This window comes from Notechis scutatus, chromosome 1 (assembly GCF_049901735.1).
Source record: "Notechis scutatus isolate UNSWTSFEM ecotype Mainland chromosome 1, rNotScu1.2, whole genome shotgun sequence".
Taxonomy (NCBI): domain Eukaryota; kingdom Metazoa; phylum Chordata; class Lepidosauria; order Squamata; family Elapidae; genus Notechis; species Notechis scutatus.
Window position 1 is genome coordinate 1,407,841 of NC_142009.1, and position 24,356 is coordinate 1,432,196.

At 63.1% G+C, this 24,356-nt stretch overlaps 1 protein-coding gene across 1 annotated transcript in view; it reads right to left on the bottom strand.

The window, feature by feature from the left end:
- Positions 1-24,356, bottom strand: part of SMG6 (SMG6 nonsense mediated mRNA decay factor) — a 52,505-nt gene that overhangs the window by 12,994 nt on the left and 15,155 nt on the right. The window contains 5 exon segments of the mRNA XM_087955609.1: positions 2,084-2,288; positions 5,405-5,567; positions 7,107-7,223; positions 21,213-21,358; positions 23,826-23,887. Coding sequence (XP_087811735.1) covers positions 2,084-2,288; positions 5,405-5,567; positions 7,107-7,223; positions 21,213-21,358; positions 23,826-23,887 — 693 coding nt within the window.

The following is a 24,356-nucleotide window of genomic DNA, read 5'->3' on the forward strand; positions in this document are numbered from 1 at the left end:
CGTGAGGGCCTCTGAGCCTGGTGGCTTTCTTGCAGGCGCCTCCTGACCCAAGCTAGCTCAGTCCATGAGTTCCAGGGTGACGTTAGCCCTGATGACGTTACCTAGCTGGGTCATGAGATGTCCCCAAGAAAACCACGAGGCTCAGAGAGGGCCGAGGGCCCCGCAATCTTTTGCCTCCCTCAAACCTCATCCCCTCCCTTCTAGCCCTGATGACGTTACCTAGCTGGGTAATAAAACATCTGCCAGAAAAGCCACCACCTTCCTGCCAGGGGGCACCACCGCTGCCCCCACAGGGCGGCCAGGAGAGGCCCCTCCCAGGACGGAGCCCTTGGGCTGCCTGTCACCAGGGGCCCAGGCTCCTTCATCGCCTGGTTTTGGGGGGCGGCCACATTTTCCACTGGGTGGCTGGATGCACTGAAGCGGCATGGCGCCCCTGCCACACCTCCACTTCTGACGTTTGGCTGAGACCGGGCACTGCACAAACTGCCCAAAGAGAGAGAGAGAGAGAGAGAGAGAGAGAGAGAGAGAGAGTGTGTGGGTCTCACGAGGGTTGGGGGACGGGAGGACCCTGATATTCAAAGGGGCCAGAGAGAAAACAGGCGGAGGGACCCTGTCCGGAGTGGGGTGGGGGTCTTTCTGCCTGAGGTCGTCCATCCTGGGGGGCCTGAGGGGGACCTTGGTCTCCTTAGAGGAGGGTTTCCCCGCTGGCCTCCAGGGGACGAGGGAGGCCCCCAGGGCCGGATTAAGGGGGCCGCAGGGGATGGGCGTCCTGCACGGTGCCCACCCCGGGGGTCTCTGCAGGAGCTGGAGCTGGGCTGCCTTCCCCCACGCCAAGACCCCCTGCCTGCCTGCCTGCCTGTTCCACAAAGGCCTCTTTGGGCCGACCGAAAGGAGCATCCGAGCCCCCTCCCCCCAGGACAGGCCCTCGAGCCAGCAGGGAGAAGTGGGGGGGTCTTGGTCCTGGGGCTCCTCCCCTCGAAGCCTCCCTCCAAAGGAGGGCGAGGACCCTCGGACCTGGGAGTCAGGCCCCTGGCCCTCCCTGGAGCCCCGCCTTCTCTGGCGAGCCCCCCGTTCTGGTGCAGGTGCTGGCCCGGCTGGCTGTGGTGCCCCCTGGCAGGAAGGCTCCCCGTGCCGTCATCCCACCTGTGCAGGAGAGACCCGGCTTCCTTCCCCGTCTACCTGCGCAGCTGCTTCCTTCCTGGAGGCTTCAGGGCCCCCTCCGCCCCCCCTCCCCAGTGGCGGCTTCTCCCCCAACCCCCCGCCGGCTCCTCGCAACAAGACGGAACAGACGTCGCTTCACACCTGGCTCCCAAATTACAGCACGCTGGAGCCCAGCCAAGACAAGCTGGCAGCGCCCAGCCCCAACGGACATCAATTACAGGGGAGGCACGGGGGCTTTGCTCTTTTCACAGAGCCCCCGACCCTCCAACAGCCCCGGACCAGACTTACGGGGAAATCACCTGAGATTGATTGCTTCACTGCGCCTGCTCTCTGCTCCAGCCCCTCCCTTCGGAGCCCCCTTGGTGCTGACCCAGCGGGAATTGCACAGGGAGCCCCTGCCTTGCCCAGCCCAGGGGCCGAGTTCGGAAGAGGGTGCTCTCTCTCCATCCCTTGCCCCCCTTTCAAATTCCAGGACCCCCGGCTGCACGGAAGGGACCCGCCAGCCGCTGCACACAGAGCCACCTGGGTGGGGCAGGCCAAGGGGGGTGGGGGGGCAGGTGGGGGGGCAGCCCAGAGGATCTCCACGCTGGCCCCCTCCGGGAGGTGGGGGGGGGGGACGGAGGCCGGCCATTTGGAGCGAGGGGGCTGCCAAGGCAGGCTGGGCTCTCTAAACAAGGGAGGAAATGACCGGAGGCGCGGCATGCCAGCGGCCCCCCCTGCCCCCCCCACACGCGCAGCGGCAGCAGCGGCAGAAGGAAGCGGGGGGGGGGGTTCCATGACACAGAGGTGGATGTCAGCGGCTAAAAGGTCGACGTTTTCCCTGAACAGCCTCCTCGCCGTGACTTCATCGTCTTCCGCGCACACACACAAAAATGCTTCCCAAGAAGGGGGAGGAGGAGGGGCCCGCTGCCCCCGGCCTGACCTTGTCCGAGGCCTTCTCCACGTAGCAGGGCTCCTGGGGGGCGACCAGCAGGGGGACGAAGCCCGAGAGCAGCCGGTCCTCCTCCAGGCCCAGCTGGGCCAGGTCCTCCTCGTCAGGGTCCTTGTAGAGCGGCACCTCCGACTGGTTCACCGTGGTCAGGATGTTGCAGAAGTCGGCCAGGGCCGCCCACACGTCCACCCGGGCCCTGGGGGGGGGGGGAAGAGGGGGCTCAGCCGCGGCCGGGGGAGCAAGACCCCCCCCCCCCACCCCGCTCTCAGGGCTGCCCCCCGCTCGGCCCAGACAAACCCCTGACAGGGTAACTCTCTAGTCCTCATCACCCACCCCAGAGAGAGAGAGGGAGAGAGAACCAGCGTTCTTCCGTCCTTTTGGGGGCCTGCTCCGAGGCCGAATTAGGGGCAAAGGAGGAAAAGAGGGCCTGGGAGGCCGACCGACTGACCGACCGTCCGGCAGGCGGATGGCCGGGCTGAACCGCTCCGACTTGGAGGAGAGGCTTCCAGCCCAGCAAAGGCCTCTGACTCAGGACGGCCGGACAGCAGCTGGACAAGGGGGGGCAGCACTGCAAAGGAAGGGGTGGCCCCGAGGGAGGGAGGGGAGGGAGGGAGGACCCTCTGGTGCACAAGGAATGCGGCCCAAACACCAGCATGTGGGGGGGATGCCAGGGCACGTGCCCCCTTCTCTGCCCCCTCCAGCACTGCAATGGAGCCTTTGCGGGACCCTCGGTCAAAGCCCTGGGCACAAGAGGGGCGGCTCCTCCCGCTTTTCTGACGGGGGGACTGGGGGAGGCTGAGGCAACCTCAGAGGGGCTGGGTGGAGAAAGACCCTGTGGACATTTCTAGGGTGGGGGAGGGGGTCCCTTGCCCAAGGTTGCAGAAGCGTGGGGCTGCCCCAGTGCCAGGACGGGGGGGCGCTGGGGTGTGTGGCTGACAAAGGCCGGGGGAGGGGACGACACTCGGGGCCCGAATCCTCCAGCAGCCCCGTGAAAGTGGGGAGGGGCTGAAGCGGGGGCAGGAAAAGGAGGCTGACTTTGGGCTAGCCTTCTCTGGGACAGGCTTCCAGCCAGCCGCCCCCTCCCCAAAAGCTGCTCCAGGAGGAGAATCTGCACTCGTTCCTTGGATGGAGTAAACCTCTGTGTGTGTGTGTGTGTGTGTGTGTGTGTGTGTGTGTGTGTGTGTTGGGGGGAGCATCGGGCTGAAACGAAACATCTTGCATGCTTCACCAGGGCCTGGGGAGGGGGCCCGGGTCGGTGGCCATAAATCAAAGCCTAACACTCCATCTGCACACCCAAAGGGGGGCAGCGCTGGGACCCCTGCCCAAACTGCTGGCCGGCCAGGCCAAGTGGGGGGCGACTGTGGGGAGGAAGGCAGAGGAAGAGGAGGAGGAGGAGGAGGAGGGACACGTGGCTGAAAACCGCCAGGGTTAAACTGAGAGTGAACTTCCCACCCCCTTCTGTCTGGGGGGCTGATGGGACCAGCCGGGCACAAGAGCCCGCAGGCTGCCTCCTCCCGGGACCCACCTGGCCTTGCCAAGCACAGGCCAGGCTCCTGCCGAAAGACCCTCCTCGGGTGATGGTCTATGGACCCCCCCTCCCGCTTTCCAACCACTTTTCCTCTCGCTCTTCCTCAGCCAGGAAGCAGCAGCGCGGGGGGGCATAAAATGCCTCCTGCCCTGAGGCTGCCCCTCCTGAGAGGGGTGGGGGTGGGGAGGGGCGGGCTCCTGGCAGGCATGCCCAGCCTGCTGGTGCCCCGAGGGTGGCAGGGCCACCCCTGCCGTGGACAGACCAGGCCTGGCAAAGGAGCCCCCCACCCTCCCCTTGACCTTCCTGGGCAAGCCGTGGGCACCGGCTGGCAAGGCCTCGGTGCCCCCTGGCCCTGGAGCGGAGAAGCCCCGGTTCTTGGCTGGGGGTGGATGGACCGGGCAGGACAGGGCCGTCGGGCAGCTCGTCTTCCCTGCTCTGTGCCAGCACACGCAGCTGGTCTCCAGCGCCAGGAGAAGCCCGGAGGGTGCAGGGGGGCAAGGGGAGGGGCTGCCTTTGGGGGCTGCCCTGGGAGGGGCCTGCTTCCCTCGAGCCCCACACCTGGCGTCCAGCAGTGCCACCGCCTGCCTGCCTTCCTCCCGGCGGTGCAGGGGGGAGCGGAAGGCCGCCATCTCCGGGCGGGGGCCAATGAGGGAGAGGCTTCCAGGGCGGGGAGGGCTCTGCCGCAGCGGCTATGTTTCCCATTATGTAACCCTGGTCACGGGCAGCCCGCCAGGCTCCCAATGAAAAAGAGACGCTGGCTTGGCACGGCCTCCCCTTTCCTATCCTCATGCAGGGTCAGCCGAGTGTCATACAGCTGCAGAGAGAGCTCCGGGGATTAAGGCTGGGCTGGGCTCCAGCGCGCGAGACCCGGGTTCAAGTACCAGCTGAAAGCAATAAACCAACTGCTGCAGCTGCTGGGCCGCCTCCGAGCCCTGCTGGCTCCCTGGGAACCCACTGCCAGCCGGGGGGGGTGATGGGGAGATGGGGCAAGCGCCCTGCACCAGGGGCTGTGCTGGGCCGGCCGTGGGGGGGGGTAGTTCCTGCCCCTCGCCCGAGAGCCCCCAGCCCTCCCTCCCCCGTGGGCCTTCTCCGACAGGGGGCAGCAGTGGGGATGGTCAGCCCAGGAAGAAGAGCCGGGGAGGAGGGGGGGTCCTGCCACTCTAAAGCTGGGGGGGAGAGGAACCCACCCACCCATCAGAGAGGGCACTGCAAGGGAGGCTGGGGGGAGGGGGCGTTGTGAGGAGGCCCCCTGACCTGGGAGGGAGGCGGCTGTGCTGGCCCCCTGCGAAGAGGACCAGGAAGGCCTGTGGGCACTGCCACACCTGCCCCCCCGTCCTCTGCCCCTCCCCTCCCTGCCTCCTTCCCAGCCAGCCAGCCAGCCAACAGAAAACAGACCCCCGTCTGCCCCCCTCCCCCAAAGGGGGGGCACTTCCTGTGTGAGAGCTCCAGGGAAGAAAAAAGAGCCAAAGGCAGAAAGAGGGAAAGGGGGGAGGGGGCCGGACAGACCTCCCTTCCACGCTGGAGCCCCCCCCCCGCCTTCCCCCAGGGGAGCCCCCGGGGGCCAGGAGGAATGGGGGGGGGGCTTCTGCCCCAGAGCCTCGCGAGGCAACCCAGCCCGCCCCCCCTCCTCCTCCTCCGCCCGGGGAAGGGCTGGGGGTGCCGTGCCTAGAATCCCCTCGCTGGTCCAGCTGAACCCCCCACACTGGACCCTCCGGCCTCGCGCCCCCCCTCCACCCACTGGACACGCACGGGGGGTTGGTCTGTGTGTGAGGCACCCGACGTACGGCGGGGGCAGCTCCAGGGCGCTGGGCGGGGGGTTCCAGGTCTCCGGGTGCCCCAGCATCCAATCCGACCAGACCTTGATGCTGGGCAGCAGCTCCTTCAGGTCCGGCGGGAAGGCGGAGACCTTGATGTCATCGTCCTCGGGGTCCCCCTGGCCTTGAGCCGCTGCCGGGAAGGAGGGGGGCAGGTCAGAGTGGGGGCCTCGCGCAGCACAAGGGGTCACCGGGGCCCCCCCAGGAAGCTCCGCCCCCCCAACAAGCCCACCTGAGGTTCCTGTTTCCCCTCCTCTCCCCCACCTGGGAAATGGGCCCCTCAACCTGCCTGGGTGAGAAGAGATGGGGGGGGCAGGTAGGGCTTCTTTTGGGGTGCCATGCAGGCAGTCCCGGACTTATGACCAGCCTCGGACCCAGATTTCTGTGGCTGAGCGAGACCGTGGTGGTGGAGGGAGCTGTGCCCCCTTTTTACGACCTGCCAGCTGCCAGGCGCCCTCCGGGTTTAGAGGAGGCTCAACGCAGGGACCCCGCAGCCTCGGGAGGGGTGGGAAACGGCCCTTTCCAGGGTAGAGGTCACTTCGAATGGCCGCTAAAGGAACCGTTGTAAGCCGGGGACTACCTGGGTCCTTTGTTTTTTACAGGTTTTATGTTCTGTTCTGCCCAGATTCATGCAGATTGGGGCAGCCCAAGACATACAACGCGCATATCAGCAAGCAAGCCAACTGGACTCCCTTCACATTGGGGTGTGTGTGTGTGTCTGTGAACGCTGCAATCCAGAGCCCTGAGCAGGCCAGGCCCCTGACTGAGCAGTGAGCCCCGTGTGGGGTGCGGTGCGGAGGGTGCTGAGGGTCCTGGGCTCCCCCCACCCAGGGGTGCAGGGCTGGAGAGAAGCACCAACCAAGCCCTCCCCGCAAACTCTCCACCCCCCCACCGGCCTTGCAGGCGCCAGGCCCAGAAAGAGGAGGGGGGGGGGGTGAGGCCTCTCTGCCCAGGGGTCCCTGGGCACGCTGGGGCTGTCTGTCCGCAGGCACTCTGGGGGAGCCACCCGTCCGGGCTGGGGAACATGGGTGGGGGGCCGCTTCCTCGCAGGCTCCTCCTAGGCCCGCCGGAGGCGCAATGCAAACGCTTTCGGCCTGCACTGAATCGAGCCGGCAGCCCATCCCAGGGCTGTTCCTATCGCGGACCCAAGCGAGCCGCAGCCCACCAACCGTGGCCTGGAGGTGCTGTGGTAACGTTGGAGACGGGGCTGGTTTTTGGACAAACAGGAGCCCTCGAACAGGGCGGGGGAGGGGACGAGGCTCAGGCTGGGCAAAAGGGCAAAATGGACCCGGGAAGCCGGGCCTGCCATGCCGGTCACCCCAGGCCGCCCCGTTCAGGTGGACCTCGAGCAGGGCAAGTCAGAGGAAGGCGGCAAAGTCTGCCTGGGGCTGAGGGGCTGCCCTATGGTGCCCAAGCGCCAGGCCGGCCCTCAACCCCGGCCCCACTCAAGGGGGGGCTCTGTCCTGGGGCCCTGAAGAGGCTCCTGGGGAGGGGAGCCGGAAGGAGCCTGCTAGAGGCCGGCCCGGGCCCGCCTGCTGGGGTGGGCTCCTCCCCACGGCTGCCCCGCGCACCCCCTGCTTGGGACCAGGGCTGGGCGGGCATCCCCCCCCGGAAAAAAGGGCCAGGTCCGCAGCCTGAGGGTCGAAGGAGCCCCAAGTCTCCCCCGCCTTACCTAGGGAGACGTCCTGCAGGAGGCGAGTGCAGCGCTTGACCAGAGTGGCGAACATGGCGAGGCCCAGGGCGCAGGCCTGCTCCTGGATGACCGAGCGGCAGTCCTCCGACAGGCACTCTAGGCAGGAGACACAAGCGAGAAGCTGTGCAGAGGAGCGGGGAGGGGGGGCTGCCAGCCCTCAGCTGCCCAGGGAGCGCCCCCTCCCCGCAAGGCCCTGCCACCCTGATCCCTCCTGGGGCGCTGAGGGGGCTGGCAGCTGCAACTGGGACAGATGTTCCACTGCCAGGAACACACCATCCCTCCCCCCCGGCCTGGCAGCCTCCCTCCCGTTTCACACCAGGTGCAACTCCCAGGGGAGCCCCGTGTGGGGCAGGCTGTGGCAGTCAAGGCAAGAGGTCCTCTAGGCACGGGCAAAGGGGCAGGAACAGCTGGGGGTTCAGGGGCCACCCCAGGGCGTCACTCCGAAGGGGACCGGGGGCTGGAGGCCAAAGCGAGGGAAGAACGGGGGCCGGGGGGGACGCGAGAGCAGCCTTCCCACATCTGAGGGGCTGCCCCAGAGAAAAAAGAGGGGGGGGGGTCCACCTCTCCCCCAAAGGCAGGACCAGGAGCAACGGATGGAGGCTCATCGAGGAGAGAGAAGCAACCTGGAATGGAGGAGGAATTTGCCGACAGGCAGGACGGCGAAAGGTTGTGGGGGCTCCATTGCTGGAGGCTTTGAAGAAGAGACCGGGCAGCCCTTGGGGGTTGGACTAGAGGACCTCCAAGGTCCCTGCCAACTCTCATTCTGTTACGTGGACCTGTCCCTGTAGGAAGAGGAAGCCCCTCCCTCAAGAAGCTGGACCGCCTCCCCCGGCCCAGATTCTGACCCTTTCTCCTCCCTCCAGGAGCCACACCGGACCCCGGGGCCCAGCTCCAAGCCGAGGGCTTCCCCGCTGGACATGAAACGAAGGAAACGTTGACAAGGTAGGAGGTTTATCAAGCACATATTAATTAAGCCCTCAGGGTTGGAAATGGAAAGGGGAACCATTTGACCCGCCCTGCCAGCCCAGCCTCGGCCACCCCAGGGGCTATGGGGGGGGGGCTCCTTCTCAGCCCTTAAGGGCATTATCCCCATTGGAATTTAATGACCAGGAAGGCTTCCTGCCTGGAGCCCCCCCGGCCTGTTTGGCAGCCTTTGGTCTTGAGGGGAGGGGCCACGCTCCCAGGGGCTCGGCTGCAATCCACCCCAACTTCTCCCAGGGACCTTGGGGGACACGGCAGGGGCCTACGATTGGCCAGGTGGCTGGGTTGGCAAGAGACCCCGCTCTCCTCCCCAACTCTTCCTCCGCTGAACCCCTGCCCTCTGGGGGCACCTCCTGCCTCAGGAAGACCAGGAGCTGCTTCCAGGGTCAGCAGGGTGGCCAGAGGATGACCCGGAAGGGGAAGGGGGGCCTGGGACCAGCGGCCGGCCCCTGCCAGGTTCCCAAAGCTGCCCCGGCCGGGCAAGGGTTGCGGGGCCAGAGCAGCTGAGGGGGGGGGGGCTTCCTTCCGGCCCCCAGCACCAGGGGCAGCCCTTTCCAAGCCAGGGCCTGGGACTTCCGGCCAGGCCCAGCGTCCAGGCTGGGTGCCAGCCTCAGCTCTGCCAAGCTACCTGGGCCGCCCTGAGCCTCCGAGAGGCTTCTGGTTTCCCAGAGAACAAAATAGTCGTGGAAAACATAAACCAACTGTCGTCAAAGTTGTCGGGTCTCAGGAAACGGATCGGCTGGGAGAAGGAGGCCGCCATGTGGCCGGATGTTATGCGTTTCTAATTAGCGCTATACATCTTTCAGCGGAGCAGCCGCAAGCGACCGCTTGCTGGGAAAGGGAGCCCGGCCGGCCTTGTTATTGTAACTGTCAAGGAGCCCCGGAGCCCAGCAGCTCCGGGAAGAGGCAGGCAGGGAGGGGCGCTGTTGGCCCCGCCCAGCAGGGGGCGCCCTGGGTGCCAGCCTTCAGGCAGCCGGGAGCAAAGACGACGCCCGCCATGGAGCCGTTTGGCACGGCCTGAGCCCTCAGGGTCCCTGGGGAGTCCGCTGGCCCCGCACCCCTGGACCTGCCAGGTGAGGCTGGAGGGGAGTGTGGCTGACCGATCAGGCTCCCCTAATGCTCGCCTCTCAGGTGCCCCAGGCCCCTCTCGGCTGGCGTTTGCCTTCTGCAGGGAGTGGGCAGGCGAGCAGAGTGGAGGAGGGGGCCGATGAACCAACGCCGGAGGAGGGGGAGGAGGAGTCCCAGCCAGCCGGCAGCATCTTCTGCAGGCTCAGCCCCAGTGGATGCTGCTCGGCCTCCGGTCGTCAGCCCAGAGGAGCCCAGGCAGGACCTGAGGCCCAAGCCCTCAGAAGGGAGCTGGAAGGGACCCCCAGAGGTCTTCTGGCCCTACCCCCTGCCCCAAGCAGGAGACCCGTACCATGTCAGACCGTTTTCTCCTTAGAAGCCTCCAGTGTTGGGGCGCTGCTTCCTGGTGTTTTGGACCCCCAGCCCTCAAATACTGGGAGGCTGCTGCCATGCCCCCGCTTTCTCTAGACTGGCCACACCCGGATCCTGCAGCCGTTCTCCTTCCAACGTTCAGCCATCTTAGTTGCTCTTCTCTGCACCTTTTCCAGCAACAGAGGGGAGGTGGGTGGCCGTGGGAAGAGCAAGGACTTGGGCCGGGTGTGACCCCTTTGCCCCCCAGGCCCATGGCCGCCCTCGGTGCCTAAGGCAACCCGCCTTCAGCTGGGCTCCCCGCAAACGGGGGCATTGCCCGGATGCTGGCAGGGGCCCAATGCCAGGGGCTGGCCTGAGCGTGGCCCCAAGAAGCCCCCTAACCTCCCCACCCCCTCCCCAGCCAGTTCTCATTCTGGCAGGGCCTCCCCCCTCCCGGGTCCGATCAGGGAGCGTGTGTGGGGGGTGGGCGGCAGAGGCTGCCAAAACCGGGGAAGGGGCAAGGGGAGCAGGGGCTCCCCATGGAAGCCATCAGGCACTCAACACTTCATCTGTTTCTCCCAGCCCTCCCCCCCAGAGCACAACCCCCAGCGCAGGGCCTGGATTCTGCTCTGGCGTCACCAGGAAGCAGCTGCAGAGTTTCAGGAGCCCCCCCTGACCTCACGGGAAAGGCAGAGGTCCTGCGCAGGAGAGAGTGCCCAGGCGGAGCTGCTGCGCCCTTGGAGGGCCTGGCTGGCCTCCGGGCCCTCCTCTGCTGCCCAACCCCTCCCCCGGGCTTCCTCTTCCGCAGGCTGCCAGGCGCCAGCATCCCTCCGACCTGCCCGCGCACACGTACACGCTGGCCCCGGGTGTGGAGGGCACGCTCTGCCTGGGCAACGGACGCGGCGCAGGCTTTTCCCGGAAGTATCTGGGGAAGGAGGCTCCCATTTTTAGAACATGTTATTCCCAGAAATTTCCTGAAAAGGCTGCAGGAGGCATGCGGAGGAGGAGCCATTTCCCCCTGCTGCGGGCAGAAGGCCGCGACCGGGGGAGGGGGGAGATGGGGAGAGCAGCGAGGACCCCGGATGATGCCAAGGCCGCCCTGGGCCACCTGTGGGGGGCTTTCCAAGGGCAGCAGCCGGCTGACCGAATCACAGCCGCCTTGGAGGGCCAGAGCCAGGTCGTGGGGTCCCTTTGCTTTGTTTTCGGGGGGGCTTACCCAGCGGTCCTTGACTTACATCACTTTACTTAGTGGCCAAAGTTAGAAGGGCCCTGAAAAAGGGGGACTTATGGCCATTTTTCACACATACGGCTCCCGTGGTCGCCTGATGGTCACCTGGTCAACATTCAGACCCTCGGCAACCTGGCTCGCCTTTGTGACGGTCGCCGTGTCCTGGGATCACGTGGGTCACCTTTTTGCAACCATCCGACAAGCAAAGTCAGCGGGGGAGCCGGATTCACTTAATGACCATGAGTCTAACTTAACAACGGCAGGAATTCGCACCCAACAACCATCACAAGAAAGGATGCAGAATGAGGGAAAACCTCATTTAACGAACGTCTCGCTTAGCAACAGAAGTTTTGGGCTCAATTGTGGTCGTAGGTCCAGGACTAACCGTAGGGGTCAATAACACAGGGCCACTCCAGTCCTGGAGAGAAAACCACAAACACCCAGGAAAGCAGCCAAGAGACCAAAGCCCTCAAAGGAGCACCGGAGGGGGGGCTGCAGGGAGGGAGGGGGTGCAACCTGTGGGGGCCATTTGCAGCCCCCCCGAAGCTCTCAGAGACCCCGTCTGCAAATGAGCCCCAAGTCAGCTGGTTCTGGGCTTTGGGGTGCAGCTGGGAAGCCCCCCCCCCAGGCAAGGAAGCCCCTTTCTTAAAATGCCAAGGCCCAACTGGGCCACAACCCCGGAGGCCTTTCGGACCTGGGGGAGGCCGGGTGGGACATCCTTGAGCTGCCCCTTTCCTGCCTTTCCAACTCTCCCACCAGAGTGATGGGGGCTTTCCTGCAGGCGTTTCGTGACCCAACTAGGGAACGTTATCCCAGTGGTGATCAGGGGGCACCGAGGACCCCTCCTTTCTACGACCCCCTGCTCGCCCTGTCTTGCGAGTTTCGTATTTGGCGGTTTTCACCTGGCGAGTCCACCTGAGGGCAGAGCCGGGGCCTGCCCCCCCCGCTTTGTGCACCCCTCCCCCGCCCAGCACTGAGCCGGGGGGGTCGGGGCCTCTCGACACTTCAGAGGAACCACAAAAGCACCGCCCTCTGGCAGCCGATGTGGCCTTCGCACGCTGGCGGAGAGTCATTCCGAGGGGCTGTTTTGAATATCGGTCTTAGAAGGCATTTCACTTTTGGTTTCAATCTCCGCAGGCTCCCCGGGTTCACCAAAAGGGAGACGGGAGGCCCTTGACAGCTAATCCGATCCACGCAGCAGTGAGGGCTCTTGGGCACCGGCCGCAGACAGGAAGGTGCCAGGGCCTCCGAGTTGTCTTTGGGGGTCTTTTATGCCCACGTGCAGCATGGGGGGGGGGCTGCTCGGGAAAAGGCAGCAGGAGACGGGCGTGCTCTGCCTCCCACAGACGAGGGGCACCTGTGCCAGCCGCTGCTCTCTCCTGACTACGGGAGGGGGTGAGTCCCAGGGGGACAGGGTGAGGGTCCCGGGGGCAGGAGAGGAGGGGAGCAAGGCCTGGCACCACACCGTTCCTGGCCGGCCGAACTCAAGTGAGGCAAGGCAACCAGCGCTCTGAGCAGGGGTCTTTGGGAGAGAAAGTCCCAGCCTTCAGAGCAGGGGTCTCCAGCCTTGGCCACTTTCAGCCTGGCGGACTACAACTCCCAGAATCCCCCAGCCAGCTTGGCTGAGTTGAAGTCCTGCAGGCTGAAAGTGGCCAAGGATGTCAGTCCAGAATTTGGGATGGCCACCAGCGGAGCCAAAGGAGGCGTTCTTGGGGCCACCAGGTGCAGCTCAGGGGTCCCAAGGCGGCCATCGAGGGGGGCCCCATCCTCTGAGGAGCCAGGGGAGCATTCCGCTCTGCACATGGGCAGGAGCCGGGCGATCTGGGAAGGGCCGCGGCTGCCGGTGACCTCCGGGAGGCCGTTCCGAGCTGGGTTTCGGTTTCGCCCTGACCAGCACCGCTGAGCCTTCTCCTCCCCCGCCCCGAGCAGCCAGGCCCGGCCGGCCGAGTCAAATATTTTCCCCTCCATCGAACGCCAGCCTGTCTGTGTTTGGAAACTCTCAAAGCCCATGTTGTACGGTTTACTGCGCTGGAAAAGGTGCCAGCAGAGTTTCAAAGGAAGGGAAGTGTAGAACTGTTTCCTTTCAAAGGCTTTTTCCAATGGGATCCACGGAGGGAAAAAGGCTGGAACTAACTAAAACATGATTAAAAACTGCTCCGAAGAAAGAGAGGGACGGAAAAGATGGACGAGGAGAAGAAAGAGAAGCCCAAGGTGGGGCCGAAAAGGAGGAGCGGAGCAGCAGCGGATGCCCCTCCCTCCCCCTCGGCCGCCGGCATGCCTGTGGGGCCAAGGGCAGCGGGTGGGCACAAGCGGCCCAGCCTCGATCCCCCAGGTCTCGGCTCAACTGCTGGCAGCTCAGCAGGCCAGGCCTCCCCCCAAACCGCCCCTGGGGGTCAAGGGCCGGCAGGAGCCACGCCAGAGGCCTCCATCCGGCCCCTTTGCGGGAAATAAAATGCTGCATTGGCCACCTGCCCGAATATTCTCCCAAGAGCCCCAGAGGGGTCCTGGCACTGACCGCTGGTGGCCCTCAAGGGCCACCCGGGAGCGCTCGGCCTCTTAGGAAAAGGGCGTCCTGGCGCGGATCCTTTCCCAACCCCTTTTCCTTTTGGCCACCTGGAGCGGCTGCTGGCCCCTTCCGAGGTTTCCTCCCCCCCCCCCCCCAGAACGCCTCCTGCTCAGAGGGCATTTCCGTGGTGAGCAGGGCCCAGCAGAAGAAGCTGCAGAAAAGCGGCCATGCCGAAGGGAGGAAGAGGGGGGACACGGGCCGTGGCTCTTCCGCCGCGTGGCACCCCGTGGCCAGCAGGACTCTAGTTGGCTGAGCCTAAGAAATCTTGGGGAGCTCGGGGCCCCCCCAGGCCCTGCCCTGGCCCTCCTGCGGGGCCGCTGCCTGGGAAAACAGGGGCCCCTCCCCCTGGGCCGTGGGACGGGGGGGGGGGGGAGGGCCCATGGATGGGAGTTTGCGGTGCTGCTCCATGCCTCGCGGAGGGCTTGGCTGTGGGCTGCAACACACATGTGGAAGGATGAGGGGGAAAAATAAACAGGCAGACAAAAGAATGAGGCTGCCCTGCCAACTCCAATCGAGCAGCCCTCCGTTTAGAGGCTTATCACGCTGAGAAAGCGCAGAGGGCTTGGAAGGCAGCGCTTCCTTCCTTTCTGCCCCGGCCGGCCCCCAGCGCCCCGAAGGATGGGCAGAGGGGTGGGCGGGCGCCCCCTCCCTCCCAGGCAGCCTCTTGGCTTTCGGCAGCCCCCAGAACGGGGGTCCCCAACTGCCCCAGGATGCCTGTGTGTTTCCCCTGCTGCCTTTGGGGAGAAGCTGGGGTTTCGTTTAAAAAAAGAAAAGAAAAACAGGGGGAGGGAAACACGTGGACCCCCTTCTGAAGCTGGGGAGCCCCGTTCCAGCTGCCCCCAAAAGGGAGCCAAGAAAACCCCAAGTGGGCCCCTGCCTGGTCCCCCAAAGGCAGCCAAGGCTTAAAGCCCAGGGTGGGAAGCCATCCTGGGGGTCTGGGGGAGAGAGGCCCCCACCTGCGCCCTCCTCAGCTCTCGGGACCCCTGCCCCCTGCCCCCCTCTCCCAGCCAGAGTTCAGGTCCACGGGCAAAGAGAACCCCCCCCCCTCAGCTTAGGGGTGCCTGGCGGATGATGCTGGGAAAAGGGGGGCCAAGAGCACCTCTGGTTCATGACCAGGATAACTTCCATTTGCGTGTTAACCGTCTCCAGCTGCCACCAGAAGGAAGAAAGCGAAGGGGAGCTGCAGAAGAAAGTGAGGCCCAGAGCTGGTAGGAAGGCCGGCAACCACACCAACACACACACACACACACACACACACACACTGTTTCGCTCCTGCCCAGCCAGGCCCTCCAGGCTTGCAGGCTGGCTGGCAGGCCCAGCTCTTTTCTCTCACACCCCGTCCACCCTGGGAGGGGGGGGGCAGGCAGATGGGGAGGGGGGCCGGTGGGAGAGAACGAGGGAGAAGCAACACAACAAAACTCCTGGCTGATAAAAGGAAACGGGGGAGACACGAACAATTGAACACTACCTAAAAGCTCAGGAGAGGTTTATTTTATTAGTTCTTAATAAATATCTTGCAGATTTCCTGCAGGAAACACACCAGATCACATGTAGAATACTTTCATACTGATGTCAACGGGACCAGCATATGAAATCTATTAGGGGCGAAGCCACAGCAGGGCGATCGGTTGTGCAGAAAAGCTGCGCGGCACCAAGGCGAGCGGGGAGGGGGCGGGAGGGGGGATCTCACGGCCCTTCCAAATTCTTCGAGAGGTAAAAAAGTCAGCCAAGACACAGGGAGAGAGAGAGAGAGAAAATATCCCACATCCTGCTTTGGGCTGCCAGCAATCTGAAGTGCCCAGAGATTAATTCTTTGTCTGGCCTGGAAATGTGACTTTAAAGAGGGGGGACCGGAGGGGGTCTCGGGGAAGGTTGGGGCTGGCATGGTGCCACTAACTCTTCCACCCCCAGCCATGTTTCAATGTAGACAGCAGTAAACCCCAGCAGACAGCAGCTCTGCGCACTGCCAGCGACTCACAGCAGAGCCGGCAGCAGCTGCGATACGTCTTGCTCAGCCAATGCAGATGGGCCCGAGTGCGCGGCGGAGGCTTCCGCTCTCTGCACGGGGGGAGGCGGGGGGGAGCCTGGCCTGCACGCTCGAGGGCCCCCAGGACACTCCCCTGTCCGGAGGCACCGTTGCAGCTCCGGACAGGAGGAAGAGGGGAATTAGCATCCCGGAGATTCAGGGCTGTGATGGCTCGGGGGGGGCATGGCCGCCCCCTCCCCCCTTGGGGTCTGGGCTTGGGACCCCCAAGTCCCCCTCCGCCCCTGGTGGGCCGAGCCAGGCTGCCAGCCACGGCAGGAGGCCTTCCCCAGCCCCACACTGGCAGGGGACGCTGGGTTTGGGCCCCCAAGGCTCAGCAGGGTCTGCTCTGGGCAGCCAGGGGCCCCCTTGGTGTGTGTGTGTGGGGGGGTGGCCTCCCTGGGGCTGTGTGCGTGGCAGAGGGATTTGTGGGGCCTTTCCTCTCATCTTTATGACGTCGACGGGAGGGTTGACTCTCCTGCTCAGCTCTTAAGATGCCCGGCTGCTGAACTCCTGTCCCCTGGCAGAGTCCAGCTGGCTCCCTTTCCTCCAAAGCCAGAGGCTGGTGATATGGATGGCAGCTGAGACCCCGGAGACCCCCAGGGGCATCCTCGGTAGCCCCCCCCCGAGGCCATCCCCACCAGCTGGAACTCAACGCTGCCTGGGGAGCCCCGGAACCACAAAGCGGCTCAGCTCCGAAGGCGATTTGGCTTTAACAGATAATCAGAGTTGGAAAAGACCTTATAGGTCATCTAGTCCAACCCCCCGCCCAAGCGGGAGACCCTTCTACACCATTTCTGACCAATGGCCGTCCAGTCTCTTCTTGGAAGCTTCCAATGATGAAGCTCCCACAACCTCTGAGGGCAACTTCTGTTCCATCTGTTGATTGTTCTCACTGTCAGAAAGTTTCCCCTTATTTCCAGGTTGAATCTCTCCTTGTTCAGTTTCCATCCATTGTTCCTTGCCTGGCCTTCAAGTGCTTTAGAAAATAGCTTGACCCCTTCCTCCTCTCTGGGGCAGCCCCTCAAATACTGGAAGACTATTATCATGTCTCCCCTGGTCCTTCTCTTCCCTAGACTAGCCAGGCCAGGTTCCTGCAACCGTTCATCGTATGTTTTAGCCTCCAGTCCCCTCATCATCCTGGTTGCTCTTCCCTGCACTTTTTCCAGAGTCTCAACATCTTTTTTATAATGTGGTGAACAAAACTGGATGCAGGACTCTAGGTGTGGCCTTTACAGAGTGGGATTAGTACCTCTCTTGATCTTGATTGTATCCCTCTGTTGATGCAACTTAGGGTTGCATTAGCTTTTTGGGCGGCTGCTGCACACAGCTTGCTCATATTTAGCTGGTTGTCCACTAAGGCTCCCAGATCCCTCTCCCAGTTCCTGCTATTGAGCCCAGTTGCACCCAGTCTATATGTGTCCTTTTGGTTTTTCTTGCCTAAGTGGAGGACTTTCCTTTTCTCTACAGTGAATTTCATTTTATTAGATGTGGCCCAGTGTTCTAGTCTGTCAAGATCCATCTGGATCTTGAGTCTATTTTCTTGGGTGTTAGCTATTCCTGCCAGCTTAGTATCATCTGCAAATTTGGTAAGTTCCACTTCTATTCCCTCATCTAAGTCGTTAATGAAGATATTGAAGAGTCCTGGGCCTAAGACGGAACATTGTGGCACCCCACTGCTTACTTCCCTCCAGGTAGACTTAGACCCATTAAGGACTACTCGTTGAGTACGGTTTGCCAGTCAGTTTTGAGTCCATCTCGTGGTGGTGCTTTCTATTCCACTTTTTTCTAGCTTACTAAGAAGTAGGTTGTGGTCTACTTTATCGAATGCCTTGCTGAAATCTAAATATATTATGTCCACAGTATTTTGCTGGTCACTGTGTTGAAGAATGAAATAAGACTGGTTTGTCATGATCTGTTTTTAACAACCCCGTGCTGACTGCTAGTTATTACTTTACTTGTTTCTAGATGTTGCCAGATCTGTTTTTTTATTATCTTTTCCAGTATCTTCCCGGGTGTTGATGTTAGGCTGATTGGTCTATAGTTTCCTGGGTCTGTTTTTTTCCCCTTTTTTGAAGATGGGAACCACATCAGCTCTTTTCCAGTCCTCTGGTAGTTCCCCGGTGCTCCAAGATTTTTGAAAGATGTGGTGCAGCGGTTCTGAGATGACCTCTGCCAGCCCCTTTAAAACTCTGGGATGTGATCCATCAGGCCCCGGTGATTTGTTTTCATCAAGATCAGACAGGTGTTCTCTTACTATTTTTTTTTGCTTATTTTAACTTTTATTTCTGGTCTGTCTTTTACAGTTATGTTTTTGGTGGGTTGAGCTATAGTTTCTTTTTCCGTGAAGACGGATGCAAAGAATGAGTTAAGCAGTTCTGCTTTCTCTCTGTTGCCTGTTGCTTCCCTGCCATCTTCTCTCTTTAGTGGACCGACTGTTTCCTTGATTTTTTTTCTTGTGATTTATATGTTGGAAGAAACTTTTTTTATTATCTTTGACTTTTGTTGCAAGTCTTTGTTCATTCTGAGCCTTTGCTATCCTGACTTTATCTTTGCAGATTCTGGCTCTCTGCTGATATTCTGCCTTAGTTGTACGTCCTTCTTTCCATTTTTTGTACTTGTCCTTTTTTTCTTTCAATTTCCCAGAGAGATCTATCTTTGTGCAGCCATGCTGGTTTCTTCTTGGATTTCTTGTTTTTCTTTCTCCGTGGTATTGTGAGGCTTCTGGAGGGCAACGTCCTGGCAGCTCCTCAAAATTAAGTGTGTGTGTGTGGGGCCTTTGGCCAAGGCAGCCGCAGCAGCCGAAGCTCCGGGGGAAGAGATGCAAAAGGAGGGGGCGGCTGTCGTCACGGTAACTGCCACAAGAGAGACTGGCCCCTCACAAGCCCCCCTGGATCCCGAGAAGCGGCCCGTCTGGTGCCACCAAGGAGGAGCCCCAGAACCGAAGTGCCACAGAGCTGCCTCCTGAAGCAGCCTCCAAGACAGCCCCTCCCACAGGCAGCGCCACAAGCCCCCAACTCTTGGGGTTGGTGGGAGCCCCCCCCCGCCGGAGTGGAAGGCGGGAATTTGCTGCCTCTGCAGGGAAGATCGGTTGGCCCCCTCCTGCCTCAACAGCCCCCGTCTGTTTATTTAGGTCATCAGCCGACCAACTGGTAGGTGGTCCTCAACGCACGACCCCATTGAAAACCCCCAAAAAAAATTCCTGTTGCTCAGTGAATTTGGCCACACTTGGCCAGGGAACCCCTGCAGTCGTTAAGTGAACTAGGCGGTCTGGCTTGCCCCACTGACTTTGCTGGTCACCAGAAGGTGACAACAGGGGACCCCGTGACCCCCCCCACCCGGGGAAGCTGCGCCCGTCACAAACACGAGAGAGTTGCCAGAGGCCCGAGTGGTGATGCCCTGACCCTGGGGATGCTCGCAGGTGTCCCAGGGCCAGCCGAGCAAATCCCCTGCCTGCGTGGCCCCTCCGTCCCTTCCAGCGCCCCCCCCGCCTTCAAGGGCAGGACCCAGAAGGAGCAGAGGCAGGGTTCGCAGGAATAACCCTCGGAGGCTGCTTCCTGCCCCCCCCCCCCAGCCAGAGGTGGAGCAGCCCAGGGAACAAGCAGGAGCCCCCCTTGACTCCCCTTCGGTTGAGGCAACCGCCACGCCCGGCCGGCCGGCTCCAGCTGGGCTCCCAAGCCCCCTTCTTCAGGCCCCCTCACTTCCTCCTCCTCCTGCCCCCGCCTGCCTGGCACAAAGGCCGGCTCCTCCAGGCGCAGCGCTGAGGAATCTCAACTTCCAGCCCCATTTTACAACCTCCCTTGCCGCCGTTGTTAAGTGAATCGCTGCAGTGGTTAAGCCGGCTTCCCGCACTGATTTTTCTGGTCAGAAGGTCGCCAAAGGGGATCGCGTGGCCTCCCCAGGACGCTGCGACCGTCACATACGTGGATCAGCTGCCAAGCGCCTGAGCTTTCATCACGTGACCCCTGGGGAGGCTGCAGCCGTCGTAAGTGTGAAAAACGGTCACAAGTCACAGGAGAGGATCGAGGGGGGGCCTCCTCAGGCAGCCTGGGGGAGATCTCTCCTGCCCTCCCCTCCGGGCTGGGGAACATGGGCCAGGAGCCTCTCCCTCGCAAGGGAGGAGGCCGCCAGAGTCGCTGTGAAACTGCTTCTAAAACGCCCTCAATCCTCGGGGGAATCTACGGCCACTTGACCACCTGCAGACTCCGACTCCCAGAATCCCTCAGCTCTGCTGGCCCAGGAATTCTGGGCGCTGAAGTCCCTCAGGTGGTCAAGTGGCCCTAGATGCCCCCCCCCACCTCCAAGTCAAGCCTGGGGCCATTTTTATGCCACCTGCTGCCCCCCTCCAGCCCACCAAAGGAGCCTCCCCCCACAGGTGCCAGGCTGGAGGCTCAGGCGCCCAGAGGCCCCTCCAAGCCTGCTGGGGCTCCCCCGAAGCACCCTCTCCAAGGGGGGGGGGGAAGAGTCCTGTCCAGGAAGTCCTGGGACCTTGAAGGCTGCAGCGGGAGCCTTGCAATCGGGAGGGGCCACGTAGCCCCTCCAAGGGCCCTTGGGAGGGGGGCCACCCAGAGGTCCTGGCCTGGGGGGCCTTTAGCATTGGCAGTGCGTTGCACCCCTGCCCCCTTGACTGGCCAAGCCCCCTGCGGTCTCGACACGCCTGGGCAAGACCTGGTAAGGGGGAGGGGCTGTGCCTAAGGAGCCCCCAAGACCTGCAGCCCCTTTGCTCAGCCTGGGAAGCCTCAGGGGACCCCAAAGGGACCCGCGGCTCTCACTGGGGGGGGCAGGAGAACTCAAGAAGTGGGGATGATCCGGGGGACGCAGGCCCGCGGTGTTGGCCCATAAACTGATCATCTTCCCGTGATTCACACAAACCATAATCCAATCAGGCCCTAAAACGGAACAGCCTGCCCGGGATGGGTTTGATTCGTGCAATTATAAAGCAAGTTATTAAAGCACTGGGGGGAGGAGAGGGGAAAGAAGCCCCCGAGTCCAGATTGGAACAAATTGGGTGCAGATGGGTGGGGAGGGGCTCCTGCCCCCTCCCGAGATGCCCTGCCGCAAACGGCACGGCTTCAATTGGAGCTTGCACACCAGAACGAGACGCCCCACTTCCCCAAAATTAAGCCCCCAAAGGAACATTCTCCACGCATCTGTGGTCGGAAGGCAGGGACCCCTCCCCCCCCCCTCGGCAGGCCAACGCTCCCGCTGCCCAGATTTCACCAGGCGGCTCTCGCTTCCTTCCGAAGGGGCGGGGAGGCCGGGCTGGCACATGCCCCCAGGACACAAGGCTACTGCGGAGGAGCCAGAGGTGGGCGCTGAGCGATGGCGCCGCCGCAAGGACGCCCCCAAACTCTGGCAGCCCTCTGGGAACGGGTGGGGCCCTGGCCTGGCCGGGGAGCTGCCTCCTCAGGATGGAGGGTCTGCTGCCAGCAGGGGCCGCTTCCAGACTGAGAGCAGGAAGGGGCCCTGGAGGTCTTCTAGTCCAACCCCCCGTCCTGTCCCATTCCGGGCCAATGGCTGCCTGGTCTGTTCTTAAAACCCCCACAAGGGGGTTGGAGCCCCCACAACTTCCCGGCTGCTTCCTCCCTAAGTCGGTTTCCCTCCGTTGCTCCTTGTCCTGCCCTCCTTGACCCCCCCTCCTCCTTTGGGGCAGCCCCTCCAGTATCGGAAGATGCCACCATGCCCCCCCACCCTGGTCCTTCTTTCCTCCAGACTGGAGTCCCAACTCCCGGAACCGTTTCCGCTGGGGGGGGTGTCTCACCCCCCCCTTGAAGGAGGTACCGAGGGGGGAGGGGCTCTTCTGGAACTCTGCCCATGCTCAATGAGGGTGGAAGCCCAAGCAGCCCCTCCCCGCCCTCCAGCCAGGCCTACCTTTGGGCTGCGAGTTGTGGACGGCAAACATGTTGATGGCCATGAGCTGCAGGAGGCGGCTGCTTCCGACGGGTGGGGGGCTGTGCTCCAGCAGGGCCTGGAAGGCGGCCAGGACTTCGGCCGCCACCGCCGGGAAGGTCTCCATCCTGAAGGGCGGGAGGGCAGGCGAGTGAGCGAGAGGCAGGCAGGGCCCTCCAGAGCCCAGCTAGCCTGGCCTCCTCCAAAGAAAGCTTGGGGTGGGGGGCGAGGTTCCCAGCCCATTACAGAGAGAACGATTCTGGTCAAGGTGAGGAGGGGGCTGGGCTGCTTGAGCCCCTTCCCTTTCTCGCCAGGCGCCCCCCCTGCAAGCTTGGGCCCGTCTGGGGGGAGAGAAGCCTGCAGCCCCCACAGGCAGCGCTGACTGAGGGGACCGGCCAGCCTGACGGAAGGCCAGAGGCCTGGCCACGGAGCGTCTTCCTTCCAGGGGCCACGGGAGGAGGAGAAGGGGTGGCAGCGGGGGCAGCTGCAGGGCAGGGGGGTGCAGGGCAACCAGGGACCCCGCGGTTAGGGCTTTGCCACCCCAGCTGCCCTCCACACAAGGGTCCTCTGTGCCCCCATGCCCCAACTGGCCCCAAGAGCGGGGTGGGCACGCAGAGACCCCGACCAGATTCTGCTTTTGCTTGTTCCTTTAAAAAACAAAAACTGTCTCTAGGGCGTGGAGTCCTCGACTTACGGAGCCCAAACATTTCTATGACAGTCAGAGAGTGAATTTTGCCCTGTTTTATGGCTTTGTCACCACAGCCGTTAAGTGGATCTCTGCAGTTGTTAAGGGAGCCACGTGGTTGTTAAGTGGATCTGGCCTCCCGGCTGGCTTTCAGGGGATCGCCTGACCCCGGGACGGCTCAACCGCTGTGGGCACATGCCAGCTGCCAAGCCCCTTTGGATCAGGGGACCATGAGGGAGGCTGCAACGGTCGTAAGCGAGAAGAACGGCCATAAGTTCCCCCTTTTTCTTGCTGCTGTTTTAACGGAACGGTCGCCCACCCAGTGGCCTGGAGCTGCCCACGGCAGAACCAGCCCAGAGCAGGGCCCGGGCCGCGGTGGAAGGGAGCCGGCCGAGGGGAAGGGGCGGGGTGGGACCTGGCCTGGCACGAGGGAGCGAAACGAGGCCTCTGGGGCCAGATGGGATTCACCTGAAGTTTGGAGAACGGCTGATCCTGGGACAAAAATAAATCTCTTTTGAAGGCCAAGACATCTGCTCCAGAGGACTGGAAAATACCAGGCTGACTTCAGCTTTCCTGGGGGGGTGGGAGGGGGAAGGCGGGGAGGCAGGCAGGCAGGCGGGGGAGGGAGGGAGGGAGGGCAGCCTGGCTCATGTCAGCTTCATCCAGCTTTAACCTCCGAGGAGCCTTTGAGAGGGAGGCTAGTGAACCACCGTCCAAGGTGGAGACGGAGGAGTCGTGCTGGGAATGGGGGCTTCCACCAAGGGACGCCCCGCTTCTCTGGCCGGCCACCCTGCCTTGGACATTCGGACCCTGCCGGTGAGGGCCGAAGTGAGGGAGGGGGCCGCCCGGGCAGCTGCCCAGAGCAGAAGGCCCTCGCCCGGAGACCCAGCGTCCGAAGCAGAGGCTGACCGGGGGAGGGGGGACACAGCCAGCCTCACTCGGGATCCCAGCCTCTTGGAGGGACGGGATCCGAAAGGAACCGCCTGGGGCAGCTCCAGGGGCAGGGATTTCCACACTAAGCCAGGCTGAGAAACCCCACGTCCAGCCACCCGTGGACAGGCAGCGTTGGGGGCCTGGGGACCGTGGCGGATCAGTGGGGGGGAAAGGCCAACTTCTTCGTGAATTGCACTGGTTTGGGAAAACAACCACGGGCCTCTCCCCGAACGGCCTTCAGTCACGAGGGAGGGGGGCGAAAACTGTGTACTTGTGTTTATCTCTGGGGAAACCAAGTCTGGAGCCGGGTGCATTTCAGGGGTTGGGGAGTGACGGCCCCTTTGACCGGTGGACTCCCAGGACTCATGAGCCGGCCGTGCTGGCTGGGGGATTCTGGGAATGGAAGTCCACAGGCCTTTCCTGTCTACGGAGGCCCTCCATCACTGGGTCACGGCTGTCCCAAAGGGGCTTTTTCCCCAGGAGGCGACTGGACTTCGTCACTTCTGAGGTTCTAAAGAACTGAGGAAGCTCCTGGGATGAGAAGTGAAATGTCTTCAAAGGAAACCCAGAAAGGCCCGTCGCCTCTTGGGGAAAAAGCCCCTTGGGGACACAACAGTTCCAAGGCTGGACTCCCCTGACGCAGGCTCTCCTCCTGCTTGAGCCGAGGGCTGGACTGGAAGGCCTCCCAGGGTCCCCACCGGCTCTCTTACGCTGTTACCCAAGGGGTTGGTTCTGCTCTGAGCCGGCAGAGGAGCTGCTGCTGCTGCTAGGCAGAGCGCTGAGCCAGCTCGAGAGGCAGAGCCCGCACCCCCCTGCTCCCCCCCAGACCCCGCAGAGGAGGAGGAGGAGGAGGCGGCCGGTCATTCGCATCCCACCCTGTGCCCTCCGTTCCAAACACCAGCCCAGCTGCTCCCGGGACTGGATTCCAGAAGGGCTCGTAATGGAGGCGAAACAAAACAAACATCCTGCAGCCTTACCCAATCCTGGTAAACAGCTTCCCATGAGCCTGGAGAAAACGGAGGACGAACCTTTTGTTCAGCTGCATGGGAAAAGAGCGGGGGGGGGGGGAACACGGAGAAGAAGAAGATGGGAAAACAACCCAGGGCCGCTGCTCCCTCTTCCTGCGAGCAAACGCGCAAAAGCCGAGAGAGAGTCCCGGGTGACCGGAGGACCTGGCCAGGGACGAGGGGTGGTACAGCAGATGGGAACCGAGCGGCCGGGCCCTGGCCTCCAGCCTCCCTCCCGGGGCCTGGGGGGCCCTGCCAGACAGCTGCGGAGGGAGCCGGAGGAGGAGGAGGGGGGGTGGTGCCAGGGCCCCCTCTGCTGGCGGCCGGGGCCTTTGCAGCCATGCGGGGCCAGAGGCCGGGGCATCGCGGGTGCGTGTGTGTGCGTGAGGCCCCCCCACCCTCAGACCCTGGAAGGCAAGCGGGGAGGGGGCACCTTCTGCCTTGCCTGGGTGCTCCCCCTCCCCCAGCTGCCACTTTTAGGAGGCGGGAGCCCTGGCTGCC